The sequence below is a fragment of the Chelonus insularis genome, unplaced genomic scaffold, assembly GCF_013357705.1.
Source record: "Chelonus insularis isolate UGA/USDA-ARS -01 unplaced genomic scaffold, ASM1335770v1 contig_404_pilon, whole genome shotgun sequence".
Classification (NCBI taxonomy): domain Eukaryota; kingdom Metazoa; phylum Arthropoda; class Insecta; order Hymenoptera; family Braconidae; genus Chelonus; species Chelonus insularis.
In genome coordinates, this window is record NW_023276561.1 from 500,663 (window position 1) to 523,754 (window position 23,092).

The 23,092-nt window shown below is 32.1% G+C and overlaps 2 protein-coding genes across 6 annotated transcripts in view; one reads left to right on the forward strand and one right to left on the reverse strand.

The window, feature by feature from the left end:
• The first annotated feature begins 773 nt into the window (after positions 1 to 773).
• LOC118069058 (NEDD8-conjugating enzyme UBE2F-like) lies at positions 774 to 2,473 on the forward strand. The gene is made up of 4 exons (XM_035086911.1): positions 774 to 1,553; positions 1,633 to 1,794; positions 1,865 to 2,026; positions 2,103 to 2,473. The coding sequence occupies exons 1-4, from the start codon at positions 1,449 to 1,451 to the stop codon at positions 2,217 to 2,219; spliced, it is 546 nt and encodes a 181-aa protein (XP_034942802.1). The 5' UTR covers positions 774 to 1,448; the 3' UTR covers positions 2,220 to 2,473.
• Positions 2,474 to 2,516: 43 nt separating this feature from the next.
• Obsc (Obscurin) overlaps positions 2,517 to 23,092 on the reverse strand; it is a 29,235-nt gene continuing 8,659 nt past the window's right edge. For 2 of the 5 annotated variants that reach the window (XM_035086887.1, XM_035086883.1), the window contains 25 exons: positions 22,713 to 22,841; positions 22,451 to 22,621; positions 21,761 to 21,842; positions 21,590 to 21,685; positions 19,582 to 19,674; positions 18,671 to 18,835; positions 18,454 to 18,591; positions 17,915 to 18,383; positions 17,359 to 17,610; positions 17,052 to 17,087; positions 16,319 to 16,561; positions 16,099 to 16,240; positions 14,726 to 16,025; positions 13,632 to 14,211; positions 13,097 to 13,207; positions 12,676 to 12,783; positions 11,195 to 12,256; positions 10,276 to 10,678; positions 10,014 to 10,197; positions 9,637 to 9,937; positions 8,982 to 9,560; positions 7,720 to 8,908; positions 7,352 to 7,653; positions 3,272 to 7,274; positions 2,517 to 3,198 (listed from right to left, as the gene is read on the reverse strand). In XM_035086887.1, the coding sequence (XP_034942778.1) occupies positions 2,934 to 3,198; positions 3,272 to 7,274; positions 7,352 to 7,653; positions 7,720 to 8,908; positions 8,982 to 9,560; positions 9,637 to 9,937; positions 10,014 to 10,197; positions 10,276 to 10,678; positions 11,195 to 12,256; positions 12,676 to 12,783; positions 13,097 to 13,207; positions 13,632 to 14,211; positions 14,726 to 16,025; positions 16,099 to 16,240; positions 16,319 to 16,561; positions 17,052 to 17,087; positions 17,359 to 17,610; positions 17,915 to 18,383; positions 18,454 to 18,591; positions 18,671 to 18,835; positions 19,582 to 19,674; positions 21,590 to 21,685; positions 21,761 to 21,842; positions 22,451 to 22,621; positions 22,713 to 22,841 (12,403 nt within the window). In that variant the 3' untranslated portion in view covers positions 2,517 to 2,933. The remainder of the gene's footprint in view (positions 3,199 to 3,271; positions 7,275 to 7,351; positions 7,654 to 7,719; positions 8,909 to 8,981; positions 9,561 to 9,636; positions 9,938 to 10,013; positions 10,198 to 10,275; positions 10,679 to 11,194; positions 12,257 to 12,675; positions 12,784 to 13,096; positions 13,208 to 13,631; positions 14,212 to 14,725; positions 16,026 to 16,098; positions 16,241 to 16,318; positions 16,562 to 17,051; positions 17,088 to 17,358; positions 17,611 to 17,914; positions 18,384 to 18,453; positions 18,592 to 18,670; positions 18,836 to 19,581; positions 19,675 to 21,589; positions 21,686 to 21,760; positions 21,843 to 22,450; positions 22,622 to 22,712; positions 22,842 to 23,092) is intronic. The other 3 variants (XM_035086884.1, XM_035086886.1, XM_035086888.1) reach the window with 3 other exon arrangements.

A 23,092-nucleotide genomic window follows, 5' to 3' on the forward strand; every position in this document is an offset into this window, starting at 1 on the left:
TACAACGGGTGTTTTTATTAGCAATGTTTTCAGTAACTTTATAATAATCATCATGATGTTTTTTTTTTATATAACGAGATAATTGACAATGATTTTTTTTTATATATAAAATCGATAAAATTGTCTTCCAATGGTGGAAAAATTAAAATTAATAAGCAACAGGTGGTTATTATTCCAGACAAAATAATCATGAATTTTTGTACGTATCACCCGATGTGTAGTATGTTGTTTCTTGAGCCAGTCCAGACGTAACACGAGACTAGCTATACGAAGCAATTCGTTCGCTCTTAATGTGCTTGAAAATGCGTTCTACTATCGTCCGCAGACACCAACATTTTTTTCTGCATGAATGAATCATTAAACTTGGAAAAAAATATTATTCAGGAATTCCCAATGTGGTTGGGCTTTGTAATCAGTATCGTGCTATTAAATTGATTAAAAAAAATCCGAGTTTACAATTACTCCAAAAAGTATTATGCTTTTATTGACTTAATTGCGTCAATTAGCTGATTATAATGGTTCTTGTTTATTTATTGATAATAAAAAGTAGATAAATTTAATCTATATCTAAATATTTAATCGTGTCGATGGATATTTAAACTTGAATCGTTCAAGAATGAAAACCACTGGCGCTTGAAATAATTTATCGACTAGCAATTTTTTATCTTCCGGTGATAAAAGAGTAATTAGACTCAATTTTATCAACCAATATTTTTGATAAGTAATTTTAAAAGACTCCGTTGGTGATGCTATGTACTGGACGCTAAACTGAAGCATTTTGGCACTAACAGAAAATTAAAAATTATTTTTTATTTTTGTCGTATATTTACAGTGATTGACAGTTTGATTAATTATTTATCAATCCATTGATTATTCATTATGTGATTTTCAAGAATATAAATATATATTTTTTGAATAAAAAAGTACAAATGATCAAACATTCTAAATTACATCCTTGGTAATCATCATTTTGATTGTTATCACGGCTCCTCTAACGTGTAATAACAGTAACGTTTTTTTCTTAGAATTCAGTGATTTTATATCCCTGTTTTCAAATGCAAAAATAATTTATAGTATCACATAATTAACGAATAATTCCGAGTTAAACAAGAAATTTACTACTAGATATTACACAGAAAGCTGTCGTTGATCTTGTTGATAGTCTCCAAGTAATAAACATTAAATGTAACTTATGCAAAACAAACAACATTAATGTGTTTGTTTGTTGATGTTATTATTAAATTGTACAAGTGAAAATTGATTTATCTAATTCCTGTACAGATGATTATATAAATTTTAGTTTCAATAGAATTTTATTGGTGGCATTTCGTCAAGTTAACCTTAAACTGAACAAATTCATTCATTATTTTTCTATTCAAGAATAGTGTACAAGTAACGGGTTGTATTTGTGATATTATGATTTTTGTTTAAATAAAAAATTGAACAAAATGATTACACTAAAAGGGAAATTAAAGAAAAATGGAGAAGAACCTCATTCAACAAACCGAGAGTATAGAAGAGTTTCTATTCGAGATAAATTACTAGTAAAAGAGGTAAATATTAATATCTATTATTTCTTCAATTATTCAATGTTATTTCGACTGATATACTGATAAGATACAATTTTTTTAGGTCCAAGAAATGGAGCAAACACTTCCAAGTACTTGTCAAGTCCAATTTGATGATCCTCATCGTTTGCATGAATTTACACTAATTATTGTACCTGATGAAAGCTATTGGTTAGGAGGAAAATTTTACTTTAATATTCATATACCAGAAGAGTACAATATGACGGTATTAAATCTTTTTTTGTCAACACATTCAATTTAATATGTTATAGTCTAATTATTTACATATTCTTTAGCCACCCAAAGTAAAATGTTTGACAAAACTTTGGCATCCAAATATTAATTTAGATGGAGAAGTATGTTTATCCATTTTGAGACAGAGCAGTATTGATGGTATGGGATGGGCTCCAACACGAAAACTTAAAGATATTGTGTGGGGTTTGAATTCACTTTTTACTGTAAGTATGAAAAGATAATTCTGATATAAATAGTATGTTATTTCAAGTCAAAATTAAATGTATATTTTCATAACAGGATCTTTTGAATTTTGATGATCCTTTAAATAGAGACGCAGCTGAATTATTCTTGAAGGATAAAGAATTATTTAGAAGTAAAGTACACGAATATGTAACGCAGTATGCGAAAAGATGATTCAAGATAAAATTTTTTTGTGCTGTCTCTCAAGAATTGAACTGTACAATTAATTGTCGATCGATGCATTTTCATTACAATCGTACTTGAAAATTAAAAAATTACACTTTCTAAAAACCGCGCAAATTACTTTATTTTATATAGAATATTTTGCTACTAGTCTTCTTACACGTATCTACTTAAAATTATAACAATTAAATAAAATTTTTCTTCCTTTATTTTCTATTTTTCAATGCTCATGTTATGTATAACAAGAAAATATTCAAAACATTAAATATATACATTTGCTTTATTTTTTTTTCACAAATTCTGTAACTCCCAAAACATTTGTAAATAAAGAAAATATTTCAATAGTATATAGATTATATGTAGATTATATAAATCATCTCCATTTAATTTCACAGTCATTTTTTTTAATTGTTATTGTCATTATGATCTAACATCTGAGTGACAAATTTTTCAAATAATATTAAGTTAACAAAGTTCGGTTTTAAATAAATACGAAATAGACAATAACGTACATCATCTTAACTTAATACTTTGAAGAAATTAAAATTTTCAACAAATGAGTACATTAACAAAAAAAATATAAATTCGTGCATTTTCAATTCAATAACTGAATATATCTATCATTGATGCATATTGATGTTGTTGATAAATTGAAAAAATTATGCAATACGTAAAGATTTTCAATGACCAACTTATTTAAAGAAATTATTCTGCATTATCAATATTAGTGTCGATAGATGTAATTAATTCATCTTGAGTACTGTATGATCGATTAAGTTGTCGAATATTTCCAAATGCCTGCAATAAATTGTCATTCTTTGCAGCTAATTTAGCCTTTTCTTCATGATATTCTTGATTGTAAGCTTGTAATCTGCTACCAGGGAATGACGCTCTTTCCCGTTTTTTAATCATGAATTCTGTGGGTAGAAGCCATCTATGTTCATGACATTCTTCTGCTGTGGGTCGTTTGCTGAAAGAAAGAAACAATTATTCACTTATCATGTACAAATTAATTTTTTTCATTTTACTGAACATATTCTTACCTAGGTGTTCTCTTGAATAATAACATAAGGAATCTGGTAGCTTCATGGCTGATTTCTTTGTATAAATATTCAAACCTGTATCTTACAAATGATATATTTTGTCTCGTTTCATTGTCATCATTCCCTCTAAATGGTGACACACCAGAAAGAAGAACATACGTTAAAACAGCAAGACTCCAAATGTCTGTTTGGGGATATGACAATTCTTCATTTAGAACTTCTGGAGCTCTATATTCATGATGGCCAAGCTTTTGAGGTACTTCAGTACCTAATTTGGACACTTTGTGAGCTGAGCCAAAGTCTACTAATTTAACATGTGCTGATCGCAATGAAGCCATAACAACATTGTCTGGTTGAATATCTAAATGACAGTAGCCACGCCAGTGAAGATATTGTAATGCATCTAAGACTTCTGTGATTATTGTAGCTACACAGTTTTCAGTATATTCTGGTCGACTAGCTAGGTAAGTAAGTACATCTGAACCCTGAAGTTTTTCAAGAATAAAAACAGCCACAGGAGATCCAGAAGCCCAATAAGCTGCATCCAAAAGAGCTATTCTTTCATGTCTCAGTGATCGTAATGCTTGGAATTCTTGACCAACAAATTCTTGTCGTTCTGCACTAGCATCCAAAATTTTAGCTACAACTAATTTGTCTGTTTCTTTTTCAGCTCCTTTTACTACCATTGAAAACTGTCCTCTATAAACTTCTGATATGAAAGAGTACCTCGAAGTAAATTGAGAGTCAATTGTCCATTCAATTGGCTCGTCTTCAATATTGTACTTGAGTTTAGGTTTATCTTCATCAGGTATTATTTCGTGTCCTGATTCTGTAAGATGTTGAAGATGTCTCATCGCTCTGCTAATAGGTATTTTAGGTGTTCCTTCTGGTTTTGTTTGGATAAGATTTGTTTCAAAACCTTTATCACTCCAGCCTATTCTATTTCTTGCTGCTAAACGGAAGTGATAGCTTGTATTTGGTTGAAGATCTTTAACTAGATAAAATTCGTGATCGATATTACTCGCAGCATCAATCCAATCAATAGAATCACCAGCTTTATATTGTAAGTTGTAACAAAGAACTTCGGAATTTCCATCGTCTTTGGGTGGTTTCCATCGTAATAAAACTTCTGTATCGGAGATTCCGCAAACTTCAGGAGCTTGAGGAAGACCAGGAACAGTTGCCAAAACTACTCGTGTTCGAGCGACGGTCTGTCCAACCTTATTTCTAGCAACAACTTTGTAAATTCCAATATCATGCTCTCGTGCTGGATTAAAACTTACAATTGATCTACCTTCAGTATCTTCAATGATACTAATCCGTTTGCCTTCTTGAATTACTAAATCATTTTTAAACCATTGGAGTGTTGGTTTAGGATTACCAACAGCGTAACAAGAAAGTTGAGCACACTTTCCTGATTGGATTTGAAGAATTTGGGGTTTTTCTCGGAAGAAAGGTAAATGACCTCCTTTCTTTGTTTCCATTATTGCTTCAGCTTCAGCATACGAATCCAATCTAGTACCTAATTCATGACGGAGACGTCTAATAGTATGACAATCAGCTGCACCATAATTATTTATACGAGCTTTTCGCTCATCATCAATCTCTTCATCCATGACATCAGTAAATCGTCTTCTCTCACGAATTACTGGTGTTCCCCAGTCAAAGCCATCATCATCATACACTCTAGCGAAGCCTAAACCGCGATTATGAGCTACTTTCATATATTCTCGAAGTCTTACTGGAAAGTCTGTATCACGAAGTTGAAGAAGATAAGTATCAGGACCATTTTGATAGTGACTTTCACTTTTGATAATTCCAATTTCAGTATCAATTGGTTCGCGAGATGGAATTTTATTTTCCCATGATCTAGGCTCAGGTTTATCTCTTGAAGTGAAACTACGTTCAACTGAAGGTTCTGGAGTATATTTTTCTCCTGGAGGATAGACCATTTTTGAAGGATGATCAAAAGCACTACTTAACTTGCGTCGGCGATACCAATTGCGACAAGAAGCATTACCATACCAGTCTCTGTACAATTTATAATAGTTTTTCAAGTTCTCTGATGGGATTTTGAAAGGTTCTGTTGGTGGTTTATCAATTATATTGAACCAAGGATGACGAAGAGCAGTAGTAACGTCCATTCTATCATCAATAGTATATACCAAAAGTCGACGAATAAAATCTTTCGCTTCACTGGAAATATTAATCCACCATCTATCATCAAAGTCCCAGTTGCCATTTTTAACTTTTGATAAAGTCTCTCTATCATGAGCACCTCTGAATGGTGAAATTCCAGACAATAAAATGTGTGTGATAATACCAAGAGACCACATGTCTGCTGCATATGATACACCTTCGTGGTTGACTACTTCTGGTGCAACAAATTCTGGCATTCCATAAACCAATGTCATTAATTTTCCATAAGATATTCTTCTAGCAAGTCCAAAATCTCCAATCTTAAGATCGTCTCCTCCAGGATGTGATATCAATAAATCTCCAAGTGTTAAACTAAGATGTGCCCAGCTTTCGTTATGCATATGTTCCAATCCCAATAAAATTTGTCTAATATATCCTGCTATTTCTGACTCAGTATAGAAAGGCTGCTTAGTCAAACTATCAACCAACTCTCCACCTGCGGCTAACTCCATTACGAGACTTAAAGATCTATCAGTCTCATAAGCATCATGAACACGTAGTAATTTACGATGATTCAGATGATTCATTGCATTCAATTCATTAAGCATGAATGGTTTCAATTCTCCACGACCGTGCATTACCTTAGCAGCATAATTCTTTCCAGTTGCTCTTTCTACCGCATGGTAAGTAATTCCTTGAGTTCCACGTCCCAATTCATCACCGAGATCATAAAAGTCATCGAATGGTTTTGTTTTCGTCTTGACATCACTATTACGGGTGTAAGTTCTATATCCATATTCGTGTTCATTTTCTTCAACATGAATCATCACAGAACAGGAAATGGATCCCGCCACATTTCGTGCACTAATTGAATACAATCCTTCATCTTTTACTATAGCATCATTGATTGTCAAGATTGAAGTGTCAGGCTCGAAGAAATCAATCTTTATTCTAGTCGATGGTGCTAAAGGTTTCCAATCTTTGTACCATTTAAGTTCTGGATAAGGAACACCAATAACTCTCGCTTGAATGTGACCATTTCTTCTTAACATAATGAATGATTCTTCAGGTCTTTGAATAAACGTTGGATATTCAGCGATTTCAAGTCTGGCTCTTTGCCGTGCTTCTCCATGTTCATTTGATGCGACAGCCTCGTACATTCCAACATCACGTTCCAACATTTTATTTATAAAAAGCGTTGCTTGTCCATTACGAGTGTAACTCTGATCATAACGTCCTCCAGACTCGATTAGTTCATTATTGAAATAATAAGTCATCTTTGGTTTAGGATAACCATAGACAAACCAGAAAAGACTGCAATTGTGATTCTTCACACCATATTGAGTGTCATGCTCTTGTCGTAAGAATTTCGGAGCTTGAGCGTACCCGTCATGAGGTGGCCTTTCGATATCAAAATCTTTAGGGAAGTAAGGACTAGTCTCAGGACGAAAATCAATACCAGGAGGAAGATATGGATGGAATTTCGGAGGATCAGGCATAAGTTTAGATCTGTAGGTTTGGGCGAAAGGTGATGGGTCACTGATTCCGTATTTATTTTCCACACGAATGCGGAATTTATAGTCTCTGAATGGCTCAAGATTACGAATATCACAGACACAACTACGAATTCCAGATCTAGCAGTAAACCAATCGCCATCAGGAAGTTCACACATTTCTACCAAATATGTAACAGGAACACGAGGTCCAATTGGAATCGAAGGTTTCCAAGATAGAGTCAAATGTCGGTCCATCATGCGACTTATGATTGGTCTATCTGCTAGAGGTAAAGGAATTCCAGATTTTCGGTATTTGTCGAATTCTGAATATTGATCTGCCAACGGTTTCTTTGTTCGAGGTTCTAGAGCTGTAAAAGTAGAAACATTATAAATTAATTTGCGTTTCAAAGAGAACGAATTCTTTCTTAATCATATTGTTACTTACTGTCATAGCGCATTTCTGCATGACAAATATCTTCTCCATGTGGATTATAAATTCTCAAGCTATATTTTCCAACGTCATGCTCATCAACATTAAAAAGGATCAGTCTCAGCAAACCACTACCCTCTTCTTCCATTCGAATTCGATCTGTTGGCCAAAGTCGCTCGTCATTTCGGTACCATTCAAAAGTGGGATCAGGATATCCCGTAACACAAGCTGTGAATTTGGCTGTCATTCCTTTGTAGACTTCACAATCACCGATTCTCTTTAAGAATGATGGTGGTTCAACTTTCTGTTGTTTGTCACTGTTGGAAACATATGTTTAGAATTATAATTAATTTTATTATAACTGATTAAAAATTATTACTTACATTCTATCAGCAACTGTTAACTGAGCTTCACAAGAAGCTTCACCGTCTTTATTTACTGCTCTACATTTATATCTACCAGCATCTGCTGGAGAACAATCTTTGATATATAAGCAGCATACATCACCATCTCTTTTGATTTTAAATTTATCGTTGTCTTTAGAAATCGGTTTATCATTGAAGTACCAAGTAACATCAGGCCTTGGAAGTCCAGTAATTCTTGCAGCAAACTTAGCATCATTTCCAGGAACTTGTTGGAGATCAGTAAACTTCTGAGTGAAGTTAGGTCTCTGGAATACTTTTCTAACTGTCGCAACTGCTTTTGAAGAATCTTCTCCAGAAGGATTTACTAAACGACAGCAGTATACCCCAGCATCCTTTGCTGTGCTTGGGTTAATTTCCAAGCCAACTTTTTTACCATCACAGATAAACAGAATTCGATCTGATGCTTCAACTGGCTCGTCATCTTTTGTCCAGAAGATATCTGGCATCGGATTTCCAGCGAAAGAAGCTCCAAAGGTTAATGGTTCACCTTCTTCAACGCTTGTGTCTCGAATAGGTCCTACGAAAGATGGTTTTTCCTCTGGAGCATCAGTTTTATCTTTTCCAGTAACATTCAAAATTCCTTTGCAAGTTTCTTCTCCTTCTGTATTTAATGCAGTGACTGCATATTCACCCGCATCATGTAAAGTGACTTTATCAATAAGTAGAGCTTGAGTTCCATCTGGTTGTGAAATTATTTTAATATGTTTTCCATCAGGAACAATTTCAGTTCCATTGTAAGTCCATTGAATCAATGGAGGTGGTTTGCCAATTATTTTAACTTCCATTTTGGCTGGGAATCCTTCAACAACAGTCATTGGTTGTAATGTAGCTAAGAAGGTTGGTTTCTTTTCTTTTTCTTCTACATGTACGTTTGCAGTTCCAGTTATTTCGCCCAAGTTATTGGACACCACGAGAGAATAGACACCAGCATCTTCAGGTTTCACTTTTTCAATTGATAGTCCCATTAAACCATTCGGCTCATTAATAAATTCTACTTCTGGAGTTGTTCTCAATGGCAAACCATCCTTGAACCACTGAACTTCAGGGCTTGGAAAAGCTACAACTTGAGCTTCAAGTTTAAGAGGCTGACCTACAACAACTTCAACGTCGCCCAGAGGTTTAGAGAAGGATGGTTTTCTTGGATTAGCTGTAAATAAAATAAATTTTAGTCGATCTGAATCTTTTTATCACCATTCAACAGTTAGTTATCAAGTACTTACGTTTCACAGCAACAGCACATTGAGATACGTCTTCTCCATTATTATTTTTAGCAATAATTTTGTAAGCTCCACAGTCAGTTGGTGTACACTTTTCAATAGTAAGTTTGGTAGAACCATTTGGCTGTGTTTCAATTTTAATATGATCATTTGGTTCAATTTTTTCACCGTCTTTATACCAAGCAACTTTTGGGAAAGGACTTCCATCTACTTCAATGCTAAGTTGAAGTGGATCTCCTTCTTCAATCTGTTTCGATCTAGGTAATAATTCGCTGAAAGTTGGAGGCATACGAATCATCGATGATGTACATTTTGATTTTGCTTTGCCAGCACGATTCTCAGCAACACAAACAAGTTCACCTTCATCGGAATAATCAAAATGTTCAATTGAAAGAGTACTGAATACATGATCTTCAACAACTGTCTTGATAGTATGACGTTCATCATTTTTAATTTCATCGCCATTGAGAAGCCATTGTATTTTTGGTCTTGCGATTCCTTTTGCCTCAACTTTAAATGTGACACTAGCATCATGACGAACTGATACATTGAATAACTCTTCAAGAAACTCTGGAGGCTCAGCTATAAAATTAATTAATAGTTTAATTATAGACATTCATCTGATAATATATAAAAATTAATAAAATTGACATCTTACTGTAGGGAATTAATTCAGCTTCGCCACTATCTTCTCCTAAATAATTTTTAGCGGTCACTTTATAAATACCAGCATCTTCGTATTCTACACATTTCATCACTAGTCTGTATTTCATATTTCTGTAATCATCTTCAGAACCAAAACGATTTTCATCACTCAAAATTTCACCATCTTTTTCCCACGTCAATTCAGCTTTAGGATTTGACTTGATGATTATTTCCCATTGGCATGATTCTTCCACAGCTGCATTCAAATCTTTAAATTCAAGAATTTGAGGTGGAACCAACAGTTCTAACCGAGCCTAAATAATTATGCAAATAATAATGATTATTATTAAATAATTCATCAAACATTCCCGCAATATTTCTAATACTTACAGATGAGCTATCATCACCCCATTTATTTTCTGCTCTCAAAGTGTATTTTCCAACGTCTTCGAGCGTACAATCAGATATAGTCATGGTATAAGTACACTCTTGGAGACTGTCCTCAACTTTTTTCGTTGTTCTACCCATTTTAAACCTTTTATCATCAGGGGAAATGTCAACACCTTCGAAAGACCTAAAATATTCATTTATTTATTTAATAAAATTTATCTGTTACTATTACTTAAAAAAGAATTAATTAACATCATTTTACCATATGATATCTGGGATGGGGTCTGCAGTTAGAACTGCTTCAAAAGTACCAGCTCCATCTTTCTCAACGTCAATATCACCCAGCGGTTTCGTGAATGTCGGTTTTCTTAATTCTCCTTCTGGCGCAACTTCTAAAACGGCATCAATGCTTACTTCTCCAAGTTTGTTGGTAAGCGTCAATTGATATAATCCTGTATCAGTTTCTGAAGCTTTATTAAATGTAAGAGTCCATTTTTCTCCAGTATGTCCTGGTTTTGCTTTATCTGAAGGCTTTAGAGGTCTTCCATCCCTGAACCATTTAGCATCTGGTCGGGGTAAACCAGTAGCATGAATGGTAAATGTAGTGCTTTGGGTTGCGAATATTGTTCGATCTTGGAAATCAGAATCAACAATTGCTGGAGCAGCTAATGAACAAAAAATACTTACATTAATAATTGAAAATTACAGGGGTAGAAAAAAAAATTTTCAATTAATTTTAATTGGACTGTTTCCACTTATTAAAACTAAGAGAAATTTAAAGAACTCCTATTGAAATATTTATTGCTTACCTGGTTCTGAAGAACTTGGATCTTGGAAGTATTGATTTATAAGAATGTGTTTCATACAAGCCAAGCATTATTAAATTCAAGCAGGAAGGAAAAATAACTAATGAAAATGGAGTGAAAATAATTATGTTTTAACATATAACATAAAAAGTTATATCAAATAAACAGGTGATTGGATCATTAAAATTCAACAAAAAAATTTAATTCTAGATTGTGTGAGATTAAATGTATCAATAATTGTTGCAACTTGTTAATTGAATTTGTTAATACGATTAAGATGAGAATATTTTAAAATTTTATTGAGTGATAAAAGATTTTATAGAGATAGAATTTTCAACGAACCTTAATGACGAAGTATTAGATATTTCATCTTACCTTCGAAAGCTCCATTTTCAGCATCTAAATCTGCTTGTTTATCGAGAATTTCTTCTAGAACACTACGCTGTCGTTTAATCCTATCTAAAAGAGATTTTGTTTTCTCATCAATATCATCATCTTCATCATCATAACTATTATTATTATTGAGAACAGCCTGCTGAGAATTTCGTCTTGACGTATTATCAACTGACACTTTAGTAGAATCCATAGAACTTAGTCGACTCAATCGAGAGCTTTGTCTAGATAGGCTTCCATTATTTATTTCTGCATTTTGATTTATTGATTCATGATTACTTATTTGAGCTTTCTGTTCTTCAACTGATGGAGTTTTTTCTAGTCTAGAGCTTTGACGTGACCACTTAGGAGTTTGACGACCGTTTAGTTCTTCAACTTCAACTTTCTGTTCTTTAATTGACTCTGATCGATTGAATTTATATTTTCCAATAGAAATATCACCATTTTCAGCACTAGGAGATTGTGGTGAAACTTGAACATCCATCACAATAGCCTCAATCGAATTAATTCTCTCAAGTTTAGAAAACTCTCGAGTTATTTTGCTGTCTCCAATTGTAGCATTTTGAGCTTTTTCGTATCCATTCTGATGTACTGGAATTATTGGAGAATCATTGACTGAACACTCTTCAATAACAGTCTCAGTATATTTAAAAGCATGATTTGGCCCATAATCTTCAATGACTTTTTCTTCTACATGTCTATTACTTTTATTCAATTCATCCACAAATCCATTACATTTCATATCTGAGTTTTCAGCGTAAGGCACATCATCAGTACTAATTCCAGGTGATAGTACCTTCATCGTAGATTCATCATCTGATACCGAAACAATTGATACTCCTCTGTTCACTGATAGTCGAGCTTTATCATCGCTTTCAGAATATTCTTCAACTAAAACTCCATTTTGTGGAATATTTTCATTTTCTTCTTTAATTGTAAAAGTGTACGAAGCTATTTCTTCAACTTGAGGTTCATCAGTATGTATCTCCTGGCATTCGACCTTTGTTGTTGTCAGCTTGCTGATCGTGTGACGCTCATCAGGACCTGCACAGGGACTAACTATCACGATCCCATTTCACTGGGAGTCCCCAGAAGGTCTCAATCAAAGCAAAAATACTATCAAAAAGCTCAACATTCTGTTAAGTATAGCAGATATTTATTTAAATAGCGAATTTATTCAATTGATATTATTTTGTTATCGATGATGATATAAAGCAAAGTTGATAAAGATGGCATAGAGATATTAATTCGCTATTAATATATTGCATTGTCAGTGTTGTAAATTTGTTTTATGATTTTATTACTTATATCGTGTTGCACGATATTAGCTTGTGTTAAACAAATATAAAAAATAAAATATTATATGTTTATGTGTGGTAATTTTTAGTTGAATTTATTAAAATGATATTATATATTAAGTTTTATTGAAGTGTAAAGAGTGTTGTTTTTTGTATTTATAATACCTGATATAGTAGCTTCATGTTCTGTTACAGATGCCACTGATATAGTTATCGTATCTCCATCCTTGCCTTTGATTAACTCGATATTCTTTTTCTCCAGAATATTATGACCTGAATTTCAGTAATGAACACTACATCTAACTCTAAGCAAAGCTATTGGTTATCGGCCACAATTAAATATTCGTATATTTACAGAAAAAAGTAAATTTAAAAGAATTATGAAAAAATTGTGACATCTTTAAATTAATTACAGCAAATCCAATGAATAAAAAATTTATATTATTATTCCAAAATTTAATCAAATTCGTTTCGGCTCTATTATGAAACAATGACTTATTTACAAGCTTCTTTGATTTTATATAAAAAATTTTCAAGTAAAAATTATTTGTTAATATGATTAACATGATAATCAATTCATTTTTACCTTCCGGCCCTGATTCTACTTCTTCTTTTTCTTCAGACACTTCTTCTTCAACAACTTTCTCTTCTTTTTCTTCTTCTTCTTCTTCCTGCTCAGTAGTTTCTTCTGTTTTAGCTATTAACAATTAATTTTCAACAATATAATTGGGATAATAGGATTATTAATTACAAGCATTCATTATTAAAAACAACGACAAACTTTATGATTAGATATAAAAAAAATATGGCATGGAAAAATTAGTCATAAAAAATGAGGAAAATATTACCCTTGTAAAAAAAATATTGTTTACTAGGAGTAATAAGAATATTTTTGTACTTACTTTAGAGAAGCAAAAGCAGTGGGTTATCGCCTGTTTTAGCATACGCATTATTGTTCAGTTAAATTATGATATATGATAAAATTAACTATCTTAATTATTCATCACTACTTTTATTACAGTCTAATTAAAGCTTTCTTCAATATCGAAGTTAGTAATTAAAATAATTAATTTTAAGTTTCTTACTAAAATCGTTAAACTAATTTAATTGTAATATCTTACTTAGCACGATGACTTTATTCTTGCAAGTCACTTGACCCATTTCATTTTCAGCTCGAACTTCATAAGCACCACCATCAGATCCTTTCAGGAGGGTTACAGTAAGATCATAAGACTCTTTACGATTGCTATCTCTTGTAATTTTAATTCTGGCATCAGCTGATACCTCTTGACCATCTTTGAACCACCTTATAGTTGGATCTGGAGTTCCTGAGATTTGAACTTCAAGCTTCAATGTTTCTCCTTCCTTCAATTTCTGATCAGCAAACTTTTTAACGATTTTTGGTTTACAATAGACAATTAAATTGGAGCTACTAGAAGTGGTTCCATATTCATTCTTCAATTTGCAGGTGTAACGACCAGAATGTTCAACTTTGATATTATTAATCATTAATTTATGAACATCTCCTTCTTGAACCTTTGAATATTCTTTCTTCGACTCCGTAATTTCGACGTCATTAATGTACCATTGGAGAGTAGGTCTCGGGTAGCCAGCAACTTCGATGGAGAATTCTGCTTGAGTTTGACCATCTTTGGCAATAACATCGACCATCTCTTTTTTGAATCTTGGTGCAGATTTTACCTATGTTAATTAATAACATAATTAAGATTTTCATCACATTCAGAAAATTAGAACTCTATTGTTACGAATAAGACCGTAGTACGAATAATAAAATTCCCTAAAAGTGTGAAAATTTTTGAACATCAAGTCCATAAACTTAAAAAAATAAAAAAACTCCGAACAATGACGAAGATTATCGAAGAATCGCGAATTAATTATGGCGCGGAAATTTCGTAGAAACGCTTTGTTGAGTTAACATGGCGCGTATTAAAATTTCGTTCGATAAGTTTTGTATTATTTATTAAAAAATGTTACTTTTCTTTCGTGATATTGTTTTTTCTTGTAACGTATCTAACAATAAAATTATGTTATAAAAGTAATAAGTCAAATCAAATATGCAAATGCATTTAAAATGGAGCAAGTGAGTATAACCTAATATGTTTGCATGTAAATATTTTGGAAATGTTTAATTTTTTTTTACTTATGTCAGTATTCAATTGAAACAAAATTAAATATTAAATTAACTTAGAATTACCTCAATTCCGATTTGGTCAACTGTGGTACCATCCTTGTTCGATACTTGTGCTTTATAAGTAGCAGCGTCAGTGTCAATTGTTCCAGTAATTTTTAATATTTGCCTTGGTCCGTCACTAATAATTTCAATACGATGATCTTCTTTTATTACAATTTCATCTTTCATCCAAATAACAGTTGGCTCAGGAGGTGTTTCGACTTCAATTTGTAATGTCAGTGTATCTCCTTCATTAACAATCCTTGACTCTCCCAGCTTCTTTTTAATTTTTGGTGGACACTTAACATCAAAGCTCCAGAAATCTGATGTTTGATTAATTTCATTTTTCGCAATAATTGAATATGATCCAATATCTTCTAACCTACATTCTTTGATAGTTAAATGATATTGATCTCCTTCTTGGCTGATTTTAATACGATCAGAAGCTTCTATCACTTGTCCATCTTTATACCATTTTACTTCGGGAGCTGGAGAAGCTTGTATTTGAACAGTCATCGTGGCATCTGTTTCAATATAAGCAAAAGTATCAGTCATTTTTTTAATGATTTTTGGTGCTGATTTGACAATCAATTCAATGTATGTTGTATCTTCTCCAAGTTCATTTTTAGCTCTGACTACATAAGTTCCAGCATCATCAATAGTTACATTTTTAATGACAAGTGATAGAGATTCTTCATCTTCCCATAAATATTTTATTCTACCTCCAGCAACAATTTCTTTTCCATCTTTGGTCCAAGTAATATCTGGCTTGGGGAATCCTTTTACTTGAAGGTCTAACATTGCAGATCCACCAGCACTTACTTCAGATTGTTTAGATTCACTACCTAAAACTGGCTTAGCTGGTTCTTTAAGTAATTGTTTTACATTTCCTTGTACTGTCAATTCAGCGCTGCAACTGATGTTCCCGGTACTCGTTTGAGCAACACATGTGTACAGTCCTGCATCCTCAGGCTTTACATGTTGAAATACTAGTGCCAAAGTATCTTCATTATCTTGGAATAGAACTTTAAATCTATCTTCTGGATCAAATGGTTTTCCGTCACGAAGCCATTTAAATTGTGGCTCAGTTCCAGGTTCAAAAATTCCTTCCGGAAGACCCGCAAATAACGTTTTTTCATCTGTTATCGTCAGTGTCCCTTCACATGATGCTTCACCATATTGATTTGTAGCCGTACAAGAATATTTGCCTGCATCTGTCTTTTGAATATCAGGAATTAATAGCTCATAGAATCCTTTATCTGCTTTTTCATTTATAATCTTGATTCGTTCATGTTTTGAATCAATAGAAACTCCATCTTTGAAGCTGAAATAGACAATTGTTTAATAAACGATAAATTTAACTATAATCATTATTATTTAAACAATTAAATACATACAATTTCACATCAGGATTAGGATTTCCTCTGACTTTAATCATAAAGCGAAGATAAGTATTTTCCAGCAGTTCCGTATCTTTTAATTTTACTAAAAAGACTGGAGCTTTTGATTCATCTTTGGCCTTGCGTTCTTCAGCAGTGACTACATGATAATTGGAAATATTATTTAAAATAATTGATATTGATTTAAAAATAAAAAAAAAGTTTTCTAGAGTCTTACGATTTTCAACTACAAGTTGTGCTGTACATGTTGCATTTCCATCTCCATTAGCAGCACGAGCAGTGTAAATTCCAGAATCTTTTTCAGTTATGTTATTAATTTCTAACTTGAAGATATTATCAGTCGTCGAAATTTTTACTCTATCTGCATATGATTCATCTAGAGGCTTGTTGTCTTTCAGCCAATGCATTCGATAGGATCCACTTGATTCCAGTCTGCATTCAAATGTAGCACTTTCACCGGCTACATAATACACAAATAAATTATCATCATTTTTTCTTACAATCAATCAAAAAGAATGAAGAGTAGGAAAGAAAAATAATTTCAGCTTTAAAGAGTGATAGACGTTGATGAAATTGAAGCTACATCTGATGAAGTTGATCTGATAACTACACTTTAAAGATGTATGTACTGACTGTGATTATTACTACTAGTAATATGACAATGATAAATGATAGTAATAATTAATTTTTGAAAAGCCAATTGATGAATAATCTCAATGAATTTTATATGAAAATTTTAGTTTGCCAATTCCATGTTAAAAAAAAAAAATTCTTCTTGAAACATTAATATATGAAGTACAGTTTTCAAGCAGATACAGAAATTGATGACATAAAATACAACAAGCACTTTACTAAAGCTATTACTAGGTAAATGAAAAACAATGAATATTTTTCCAAGTCTAGAGCAACGTAGATGATATATCGAATGTGCTACGTTTTCTTCACTTTACCTATTACGTGAATCATTGCCTGTTTTGCTCGGATGGCTAGAACAGGAAAAGTTGATCAAATATGGTGCTACTGATGCACTTTTTTATGAGGGAGGAAACTTTTCTAATTTATCTACATTAAAACATGAATTAAATAAAGAATATTAACTATATCAGTGATATTTATTCACACTGATATTGAAGACATATTAATAAAAACATCAATAAAATAATCATTTCATTAATTCATTAAATAAATCAATCAATCTACCAGTTAATTCATTAAAGTTGGGTGGTAACAACTGATATTTATAAAATATTCACTTACGTTCAGCGCTAATGCCCTCAATAGTTTTAACAAATTTAGGCTTTCCGGTTTCAGTAGAAGTGACTGCTAATTTTGCAACCTTCGTATCTCCTGCAGTTGTTCCACTGGTAACTGTTTGATATGAGCTAGATTCTGCTAGTCTTTCTGTACCATGCAATGAAGATGATGCTCTTCTTTCAGTGCGAGATACTGCTGTTGCAGTTTCTGCATATGACGTAGCGCCATTACGACTGCTTGATATTGATGAATATTCTACATGCATTAGAGAAAAACAACGTTACAACAGTCATCCAAAGCATTGAAATTCTACTAAACACTGCTTACAATGAAGCTTTCATACAGATATACTAAAACACTGATTATGATATGATAGAATAGATTTGTGAAATTTACTGATAACTGTGTTCATATTAGCTACTTAAAATAGTCAAATAAGAGCTAATCTTCAAAAATAAATGTTCTACTTGATTAATAATAATAATTTTGAAATTAAATTGGCTTAATTTAATATCTGCAGCATGATGGAATGCTACATTACACATTTATATTATCTTACCCTCAACTATTTTCGTAGAAGCACTGTAGCGACTTGATGAATATCGTTCCGACATTTCTTGGCTTTCTTCAGCAGTCTTGGATTTCTTCGTCTCTAATTCTTCTACTTTTGTTAGACTTTCTTTTCTTTTTTCCGCAGCTTTAGCTTCCTGAACCCCACTCTTAGCAACCTCTTGTTGAGTCTCTTTAATTTGTGTTTTTGCTTGTATAGGTGTAGGCTTTGGCTGTTCAATCTTTGTCCCTTTGTTGTCGTCAGTAATTACTTTCTCTTCACTTACTTGAAGATCATCAGCAGCATGTTCAGCAAGTGCCAACAAGTCACTTGCGTGCTGTCGGATTTCTTTTAGCCAATATTCTTTAACGAGATCTTTGTGAGCTACTAGTGTTATTGGGTAGCCTGCTACTCCTGGCTGATGTAATTCAAATGATCGTTGATCGGTTGGAAAATCTTTGACTTCTACTTCTGGTAGCTAAAATAGAGTTAATCATTTCAATTTCTAGTCTTGTTGAAATATTTATGATTATTTATATTTTACTTACTCGAATTATATCTTTCAAGACAAAAACTGATCTATCCTCCGAAATGCGTCTTACTTTACAAACGAGTATTCGTGCTTTAAATAAAAATAAGTATCTTTCTTTACTTTTTCCGTCTTTATCGATCACAGTAAACCATTCCTATTGAAACAAAAATAATATTTAAAAAAACAGTTCCTTGAATTATTTAATAAAATTATTAAATTTTATTTATATTTACATGTGTTAGTAATCGTCCAAGTTTATGGATATTTCCTTTGTATCCCTCGATATTACTGATAAATTTATTATCGGTAGCACGATGAGGAATACCTAGCATCAACTCCAGAGCTTTCTGGAGGTCGTCGCAGTTTTCGCCAAGGCGAGTCGAATATTTAACCAGCTCCTATAAAATAACATCATTTATTTATATTCATCATTAAATTCAATATTCAAAATAGAGACAAAGTAAGATACGATTATTCTTTAATATAAATTATGATTCAGTTATGATTCACAAATATTTATGATTTAAGTAAAGATGTACCACAAGCATGACCTGTTTTTAGTGTGCTAAATTCGTAACAACGCCTACTCATTTTTATAAAGAGAAAAGTGAATTGAAATGTGTGTAATTAAAATGATGATGTTTTTTAAAAGATGTTGAATGGATTGAAGGAAAAATAAATAAATAAATCTATAAAACCAACAAGAAAAATTGACAAAGTAGAAGTATAATAAACAAATGTAAAAAACTTATGAAATAATATCAAATAAATGACTTCTCAACAAAATTTCCAAAACTCTAAATGACTGAAAACAAAATTTGATCAAGGGCATGTTATTTTTACCAACTGACTCCGGTTTTTAAATATAAATATAGAGGTCAGAGTCAGAGTTTTTTGGAACAATTTTTAATACATTTCAACTTCATCTAACGTAAGCAACAATAATAATATGTTCAAATGATTGATTTAAAGAGGTTTAAAAAATAATAATCCTTTTATTTAAATCAATTGTTTGGATTTTATTTAAATAATTGAATCGTTTTCATCAAATTGAATGAAGTTTAAATCTTTCTGTTCTAAAATACTTTTATTATATGAATTCACAATGAAAAAAATGAAGTTGAAAAAAAAATAAAAAATTTACCTTAAGTAAAAGCTGGTAGTCGTTGATGCGTTGTATCGGAAGTTTTAAATGTTCCGACACGCTTTTGTCGTCTCCGAGGGTCTGGCTTAGTTCCTAAATAAACAGAAGTGTTTAGCAATAATTTAATACTAATTGCTAATCACTAACTAATTTTTCGGTATCTTTATTTCAATTATAATAACATTATTCAGCACTTGAACTTATCGGAAAAGGGATGTCAGTTAAATTCAGAGATTCCCGCACGTCTGACCACATTTGGACATATGACACTGGGTGCACATTTTCGGTTCTACTAGGTTTAAAATGAATCTCTATAAAATTATTACTCCAGTCCTTATAAATTACTGTGATTTTGAAAAGTTCTTTAATAAAAAAGTAGTTTTGGGAATAAAGCTAGAGGATGATGAAACGTATTGTACACTCGTGTGGAGAAAATGTAAGAGAAATTAGAAGTTATTTGAAATAATCCACCACAATCCGTTGTAATACGAGACGTGAGAAGCGTGTTGGCGAAATACAGGCATTATTTTTGGCGCGAGTTGTGCTTAGTTGACACACAAGTAATGGTAGCGAGTATCCATGAGACAGATAAGTGGACAGAGCGTTGAAGAGGTCAACCAACAACGACGCACCATGCGGTTACGGTCATGTCACTCACAACTTCACTACACACCTTTTTTTTTTTTTAAATAAAATAAATCCAAGGTAATTCTAAAAGAAAAAATAACTTCAACTTTATGAAATGTTTTTAATCGTTAATTTAAAGAACTATGCTCGATGCTGTTCGTAGACTGGATCATCAGACTTGTCGGTGGTTCCCAAAATCACTACGACTACCGGAGCAGTCAAAAGACGTCCGGTGAGACCAATACGGCTACGTCTATACTTAGACGAAGACGCCAGAGACTGACCACGCACAAACAAATGCGAGAAAAAAAGATTGAGAGAATCTAGGCGCCAACTTATGTCTTCTAGAGCTCCAGTGATCCAAATTGACATTACTATTCAGTTCATTTAAATAATTACAACAGATTTCGAATTTCAAATCTCATGGATTAGGAAAGCTTATTCTTAGATTTATTAAGAACAAGATATCCAGTAACTCTTGAAGAAATAATTTTTTTAAAGAAGTTGATTGGAATATTTAAACATTGTTTAAACGTTGGAAATGATTATTGTCATGATTGAGGTCAATAACACTTGGTGATGATAATTGATGTGCTCAAAACAATAGGCAAAGACATGAATTGTACATTCATAATTATAATAAAAAGATTTTTACAATAAGATTAATTATAAATCTTTAACCTACTTTGTTCGGTGATTGATAAACGGCTGTTTTTCTTTTTCTTTTACTGTTGAATACGAAAAATGCCAGAGACATCGCAGGGAAAACAGAGATAGAAAATAATGCCCGAGTGTTAAAAATAAGCCATACTATTTTCAGCTCTGGATAGCCGCCCGCTTACTGGTGATATTATGTAATTGCAGGATTTTCATTTACTTTACAGTCCAGGCATTTTTTTAAATAAAAAAATATCATAAATATTTTCCACATTTTTTCGTCTCTTCGTACATTTAAATTTAATTTATGACTTGCTTAAATAACTTACATTGCAAAAATAATCTTAGATATTTTAACTTTTGAATTTTTAAATTTTATTCAATTTGAATATTTTAAATAAAAAATAATAGGTAGAAGACTTTCATTCTAATTAATAATTCAAAAGAAGGGAATAGTATAGAATTAAACATTCTTTAATTGAAGATAAAGAAGAGTTCTACTAGAAGACTTTTAAATAATCTAGTTTTCTAAGATAAAGCTTTGAATTCTTGTATCATCAGAAGAAACCGACAATTTGCTACAGGCAAAGTAGAAACTCCAGTTATGTAGTCAGACATACGTGGAATATCTCAAATTATATTTGAATAATTCATCACGAATCTTTAATAATTGCTTTCACATGATTCCTTGCGTATATTAAGTAACAAGAAGTGGAGAAATTACCTCAAAATAATCTCGAACTTCATTGTTAGCTTGCAAGAATTCTTGAGCAGCAGGTTCATCTCGACAATATGCCACATGTTTGTCGAAATCTCTCTCCTGCAAAAGAAGCATGCCAATAAATATAAATATTCATCAAAATGATAGATTTTGATGTGCTGATACTGAACTTACCAGTCTCAAAAATGTCTTTCCCAGCATCCGTGGTTGGTCCGCATAGTACTTGACACCCTCAATTAGTACCCTGCCAAACGATCTAAGTAAGGCCGGAATTAATATCATGCTAAATTCAAATCACGCCTAACAGCAGGGCTACGATTATCATAAATCGTATTCAGTCTGAATGATCGGTAGTAACATTATAGCATTTCCAGCAAATGAGTTTAATTTTGATTAATATTCATAAAAAAAATTCTTAATGGGGCTTAAGTATTGTCAATTTCAAGCAACCTTATTAATGTTGTTGGTGTGAAGAACAAAAAAGTGAAGAAATGTGACGAAAATGATTAAATAATTTTTTCTAGGTGCCATAGAAACCAAGTAGATTAAATTCAAATTAAGTAACGCGGGACTGAAATAATTATGAAAAACTGACACAAATCAGACACTGATAAAAACACAAACAAGAACACTGCACATTTTAACTTACGCAATATTCAATTTCATTGCTAAGAAGAAAGTAATATACTGATAGTATGTGAGTGTTTTGTAGTGTCATGTTGTTTGATAAAATCATCAAAAGAATATTGGAATAACAAAATGATTATTTGAAGTGAGGTATAGACTCTAATGTAGGTTGATTGAATTTGTTTGGTTGAGAGTGGTTGATTAACTGTTATCAAATTATCGTGTGTGTGTACCTACGTGTTATGGAAATCAGCTATTTGTTTGAAATTAGTAAAGATGATTTCTTTATTATCACGAACAGCTCGTGGTACTCCAGGATTATCTAGAGGCTTTAAATATCGATCAACCACCTGTTGAAGGTCTCTTCCAAATTCTTCCTCAGTTTCAACGAGTTCTTTCACAACAGCTCTATATAAATTGAGACAATAATCAATTAAATATGAAATAATTACAATGATAGCATTTAATTAAGTATATGATAATTAAAAAATGAACATACTCTCGTCGGTATTGAGAATCTTCTGGACGATGAGCAGTTAGGGTTGAACTGTCTTCGCTGAGAGCAGTCTGCATGAGAATTGACATAGGAACCCATCCTTCTTGTCCATCAATTTTTCTAACTCGTGCTCTAGAGAGAAAATAAAAATAAATATCAATTAATAAACCAATTAAAAATATTTTCATGACTATTTTTAATATAAAATTCAGCGCTAGATATATTTGCCCAAATAAATTAATTTAATAATATTCATAAGTTACTAATTAATTTCTTTATGTATTTGCCAAGACCCATTTACTTTTATATTTATTCTCTAAGGTCTTAATTTGACTACTAAATGACTAATAAAGATCCTATTTCGATCTTCATAAATTCTATAA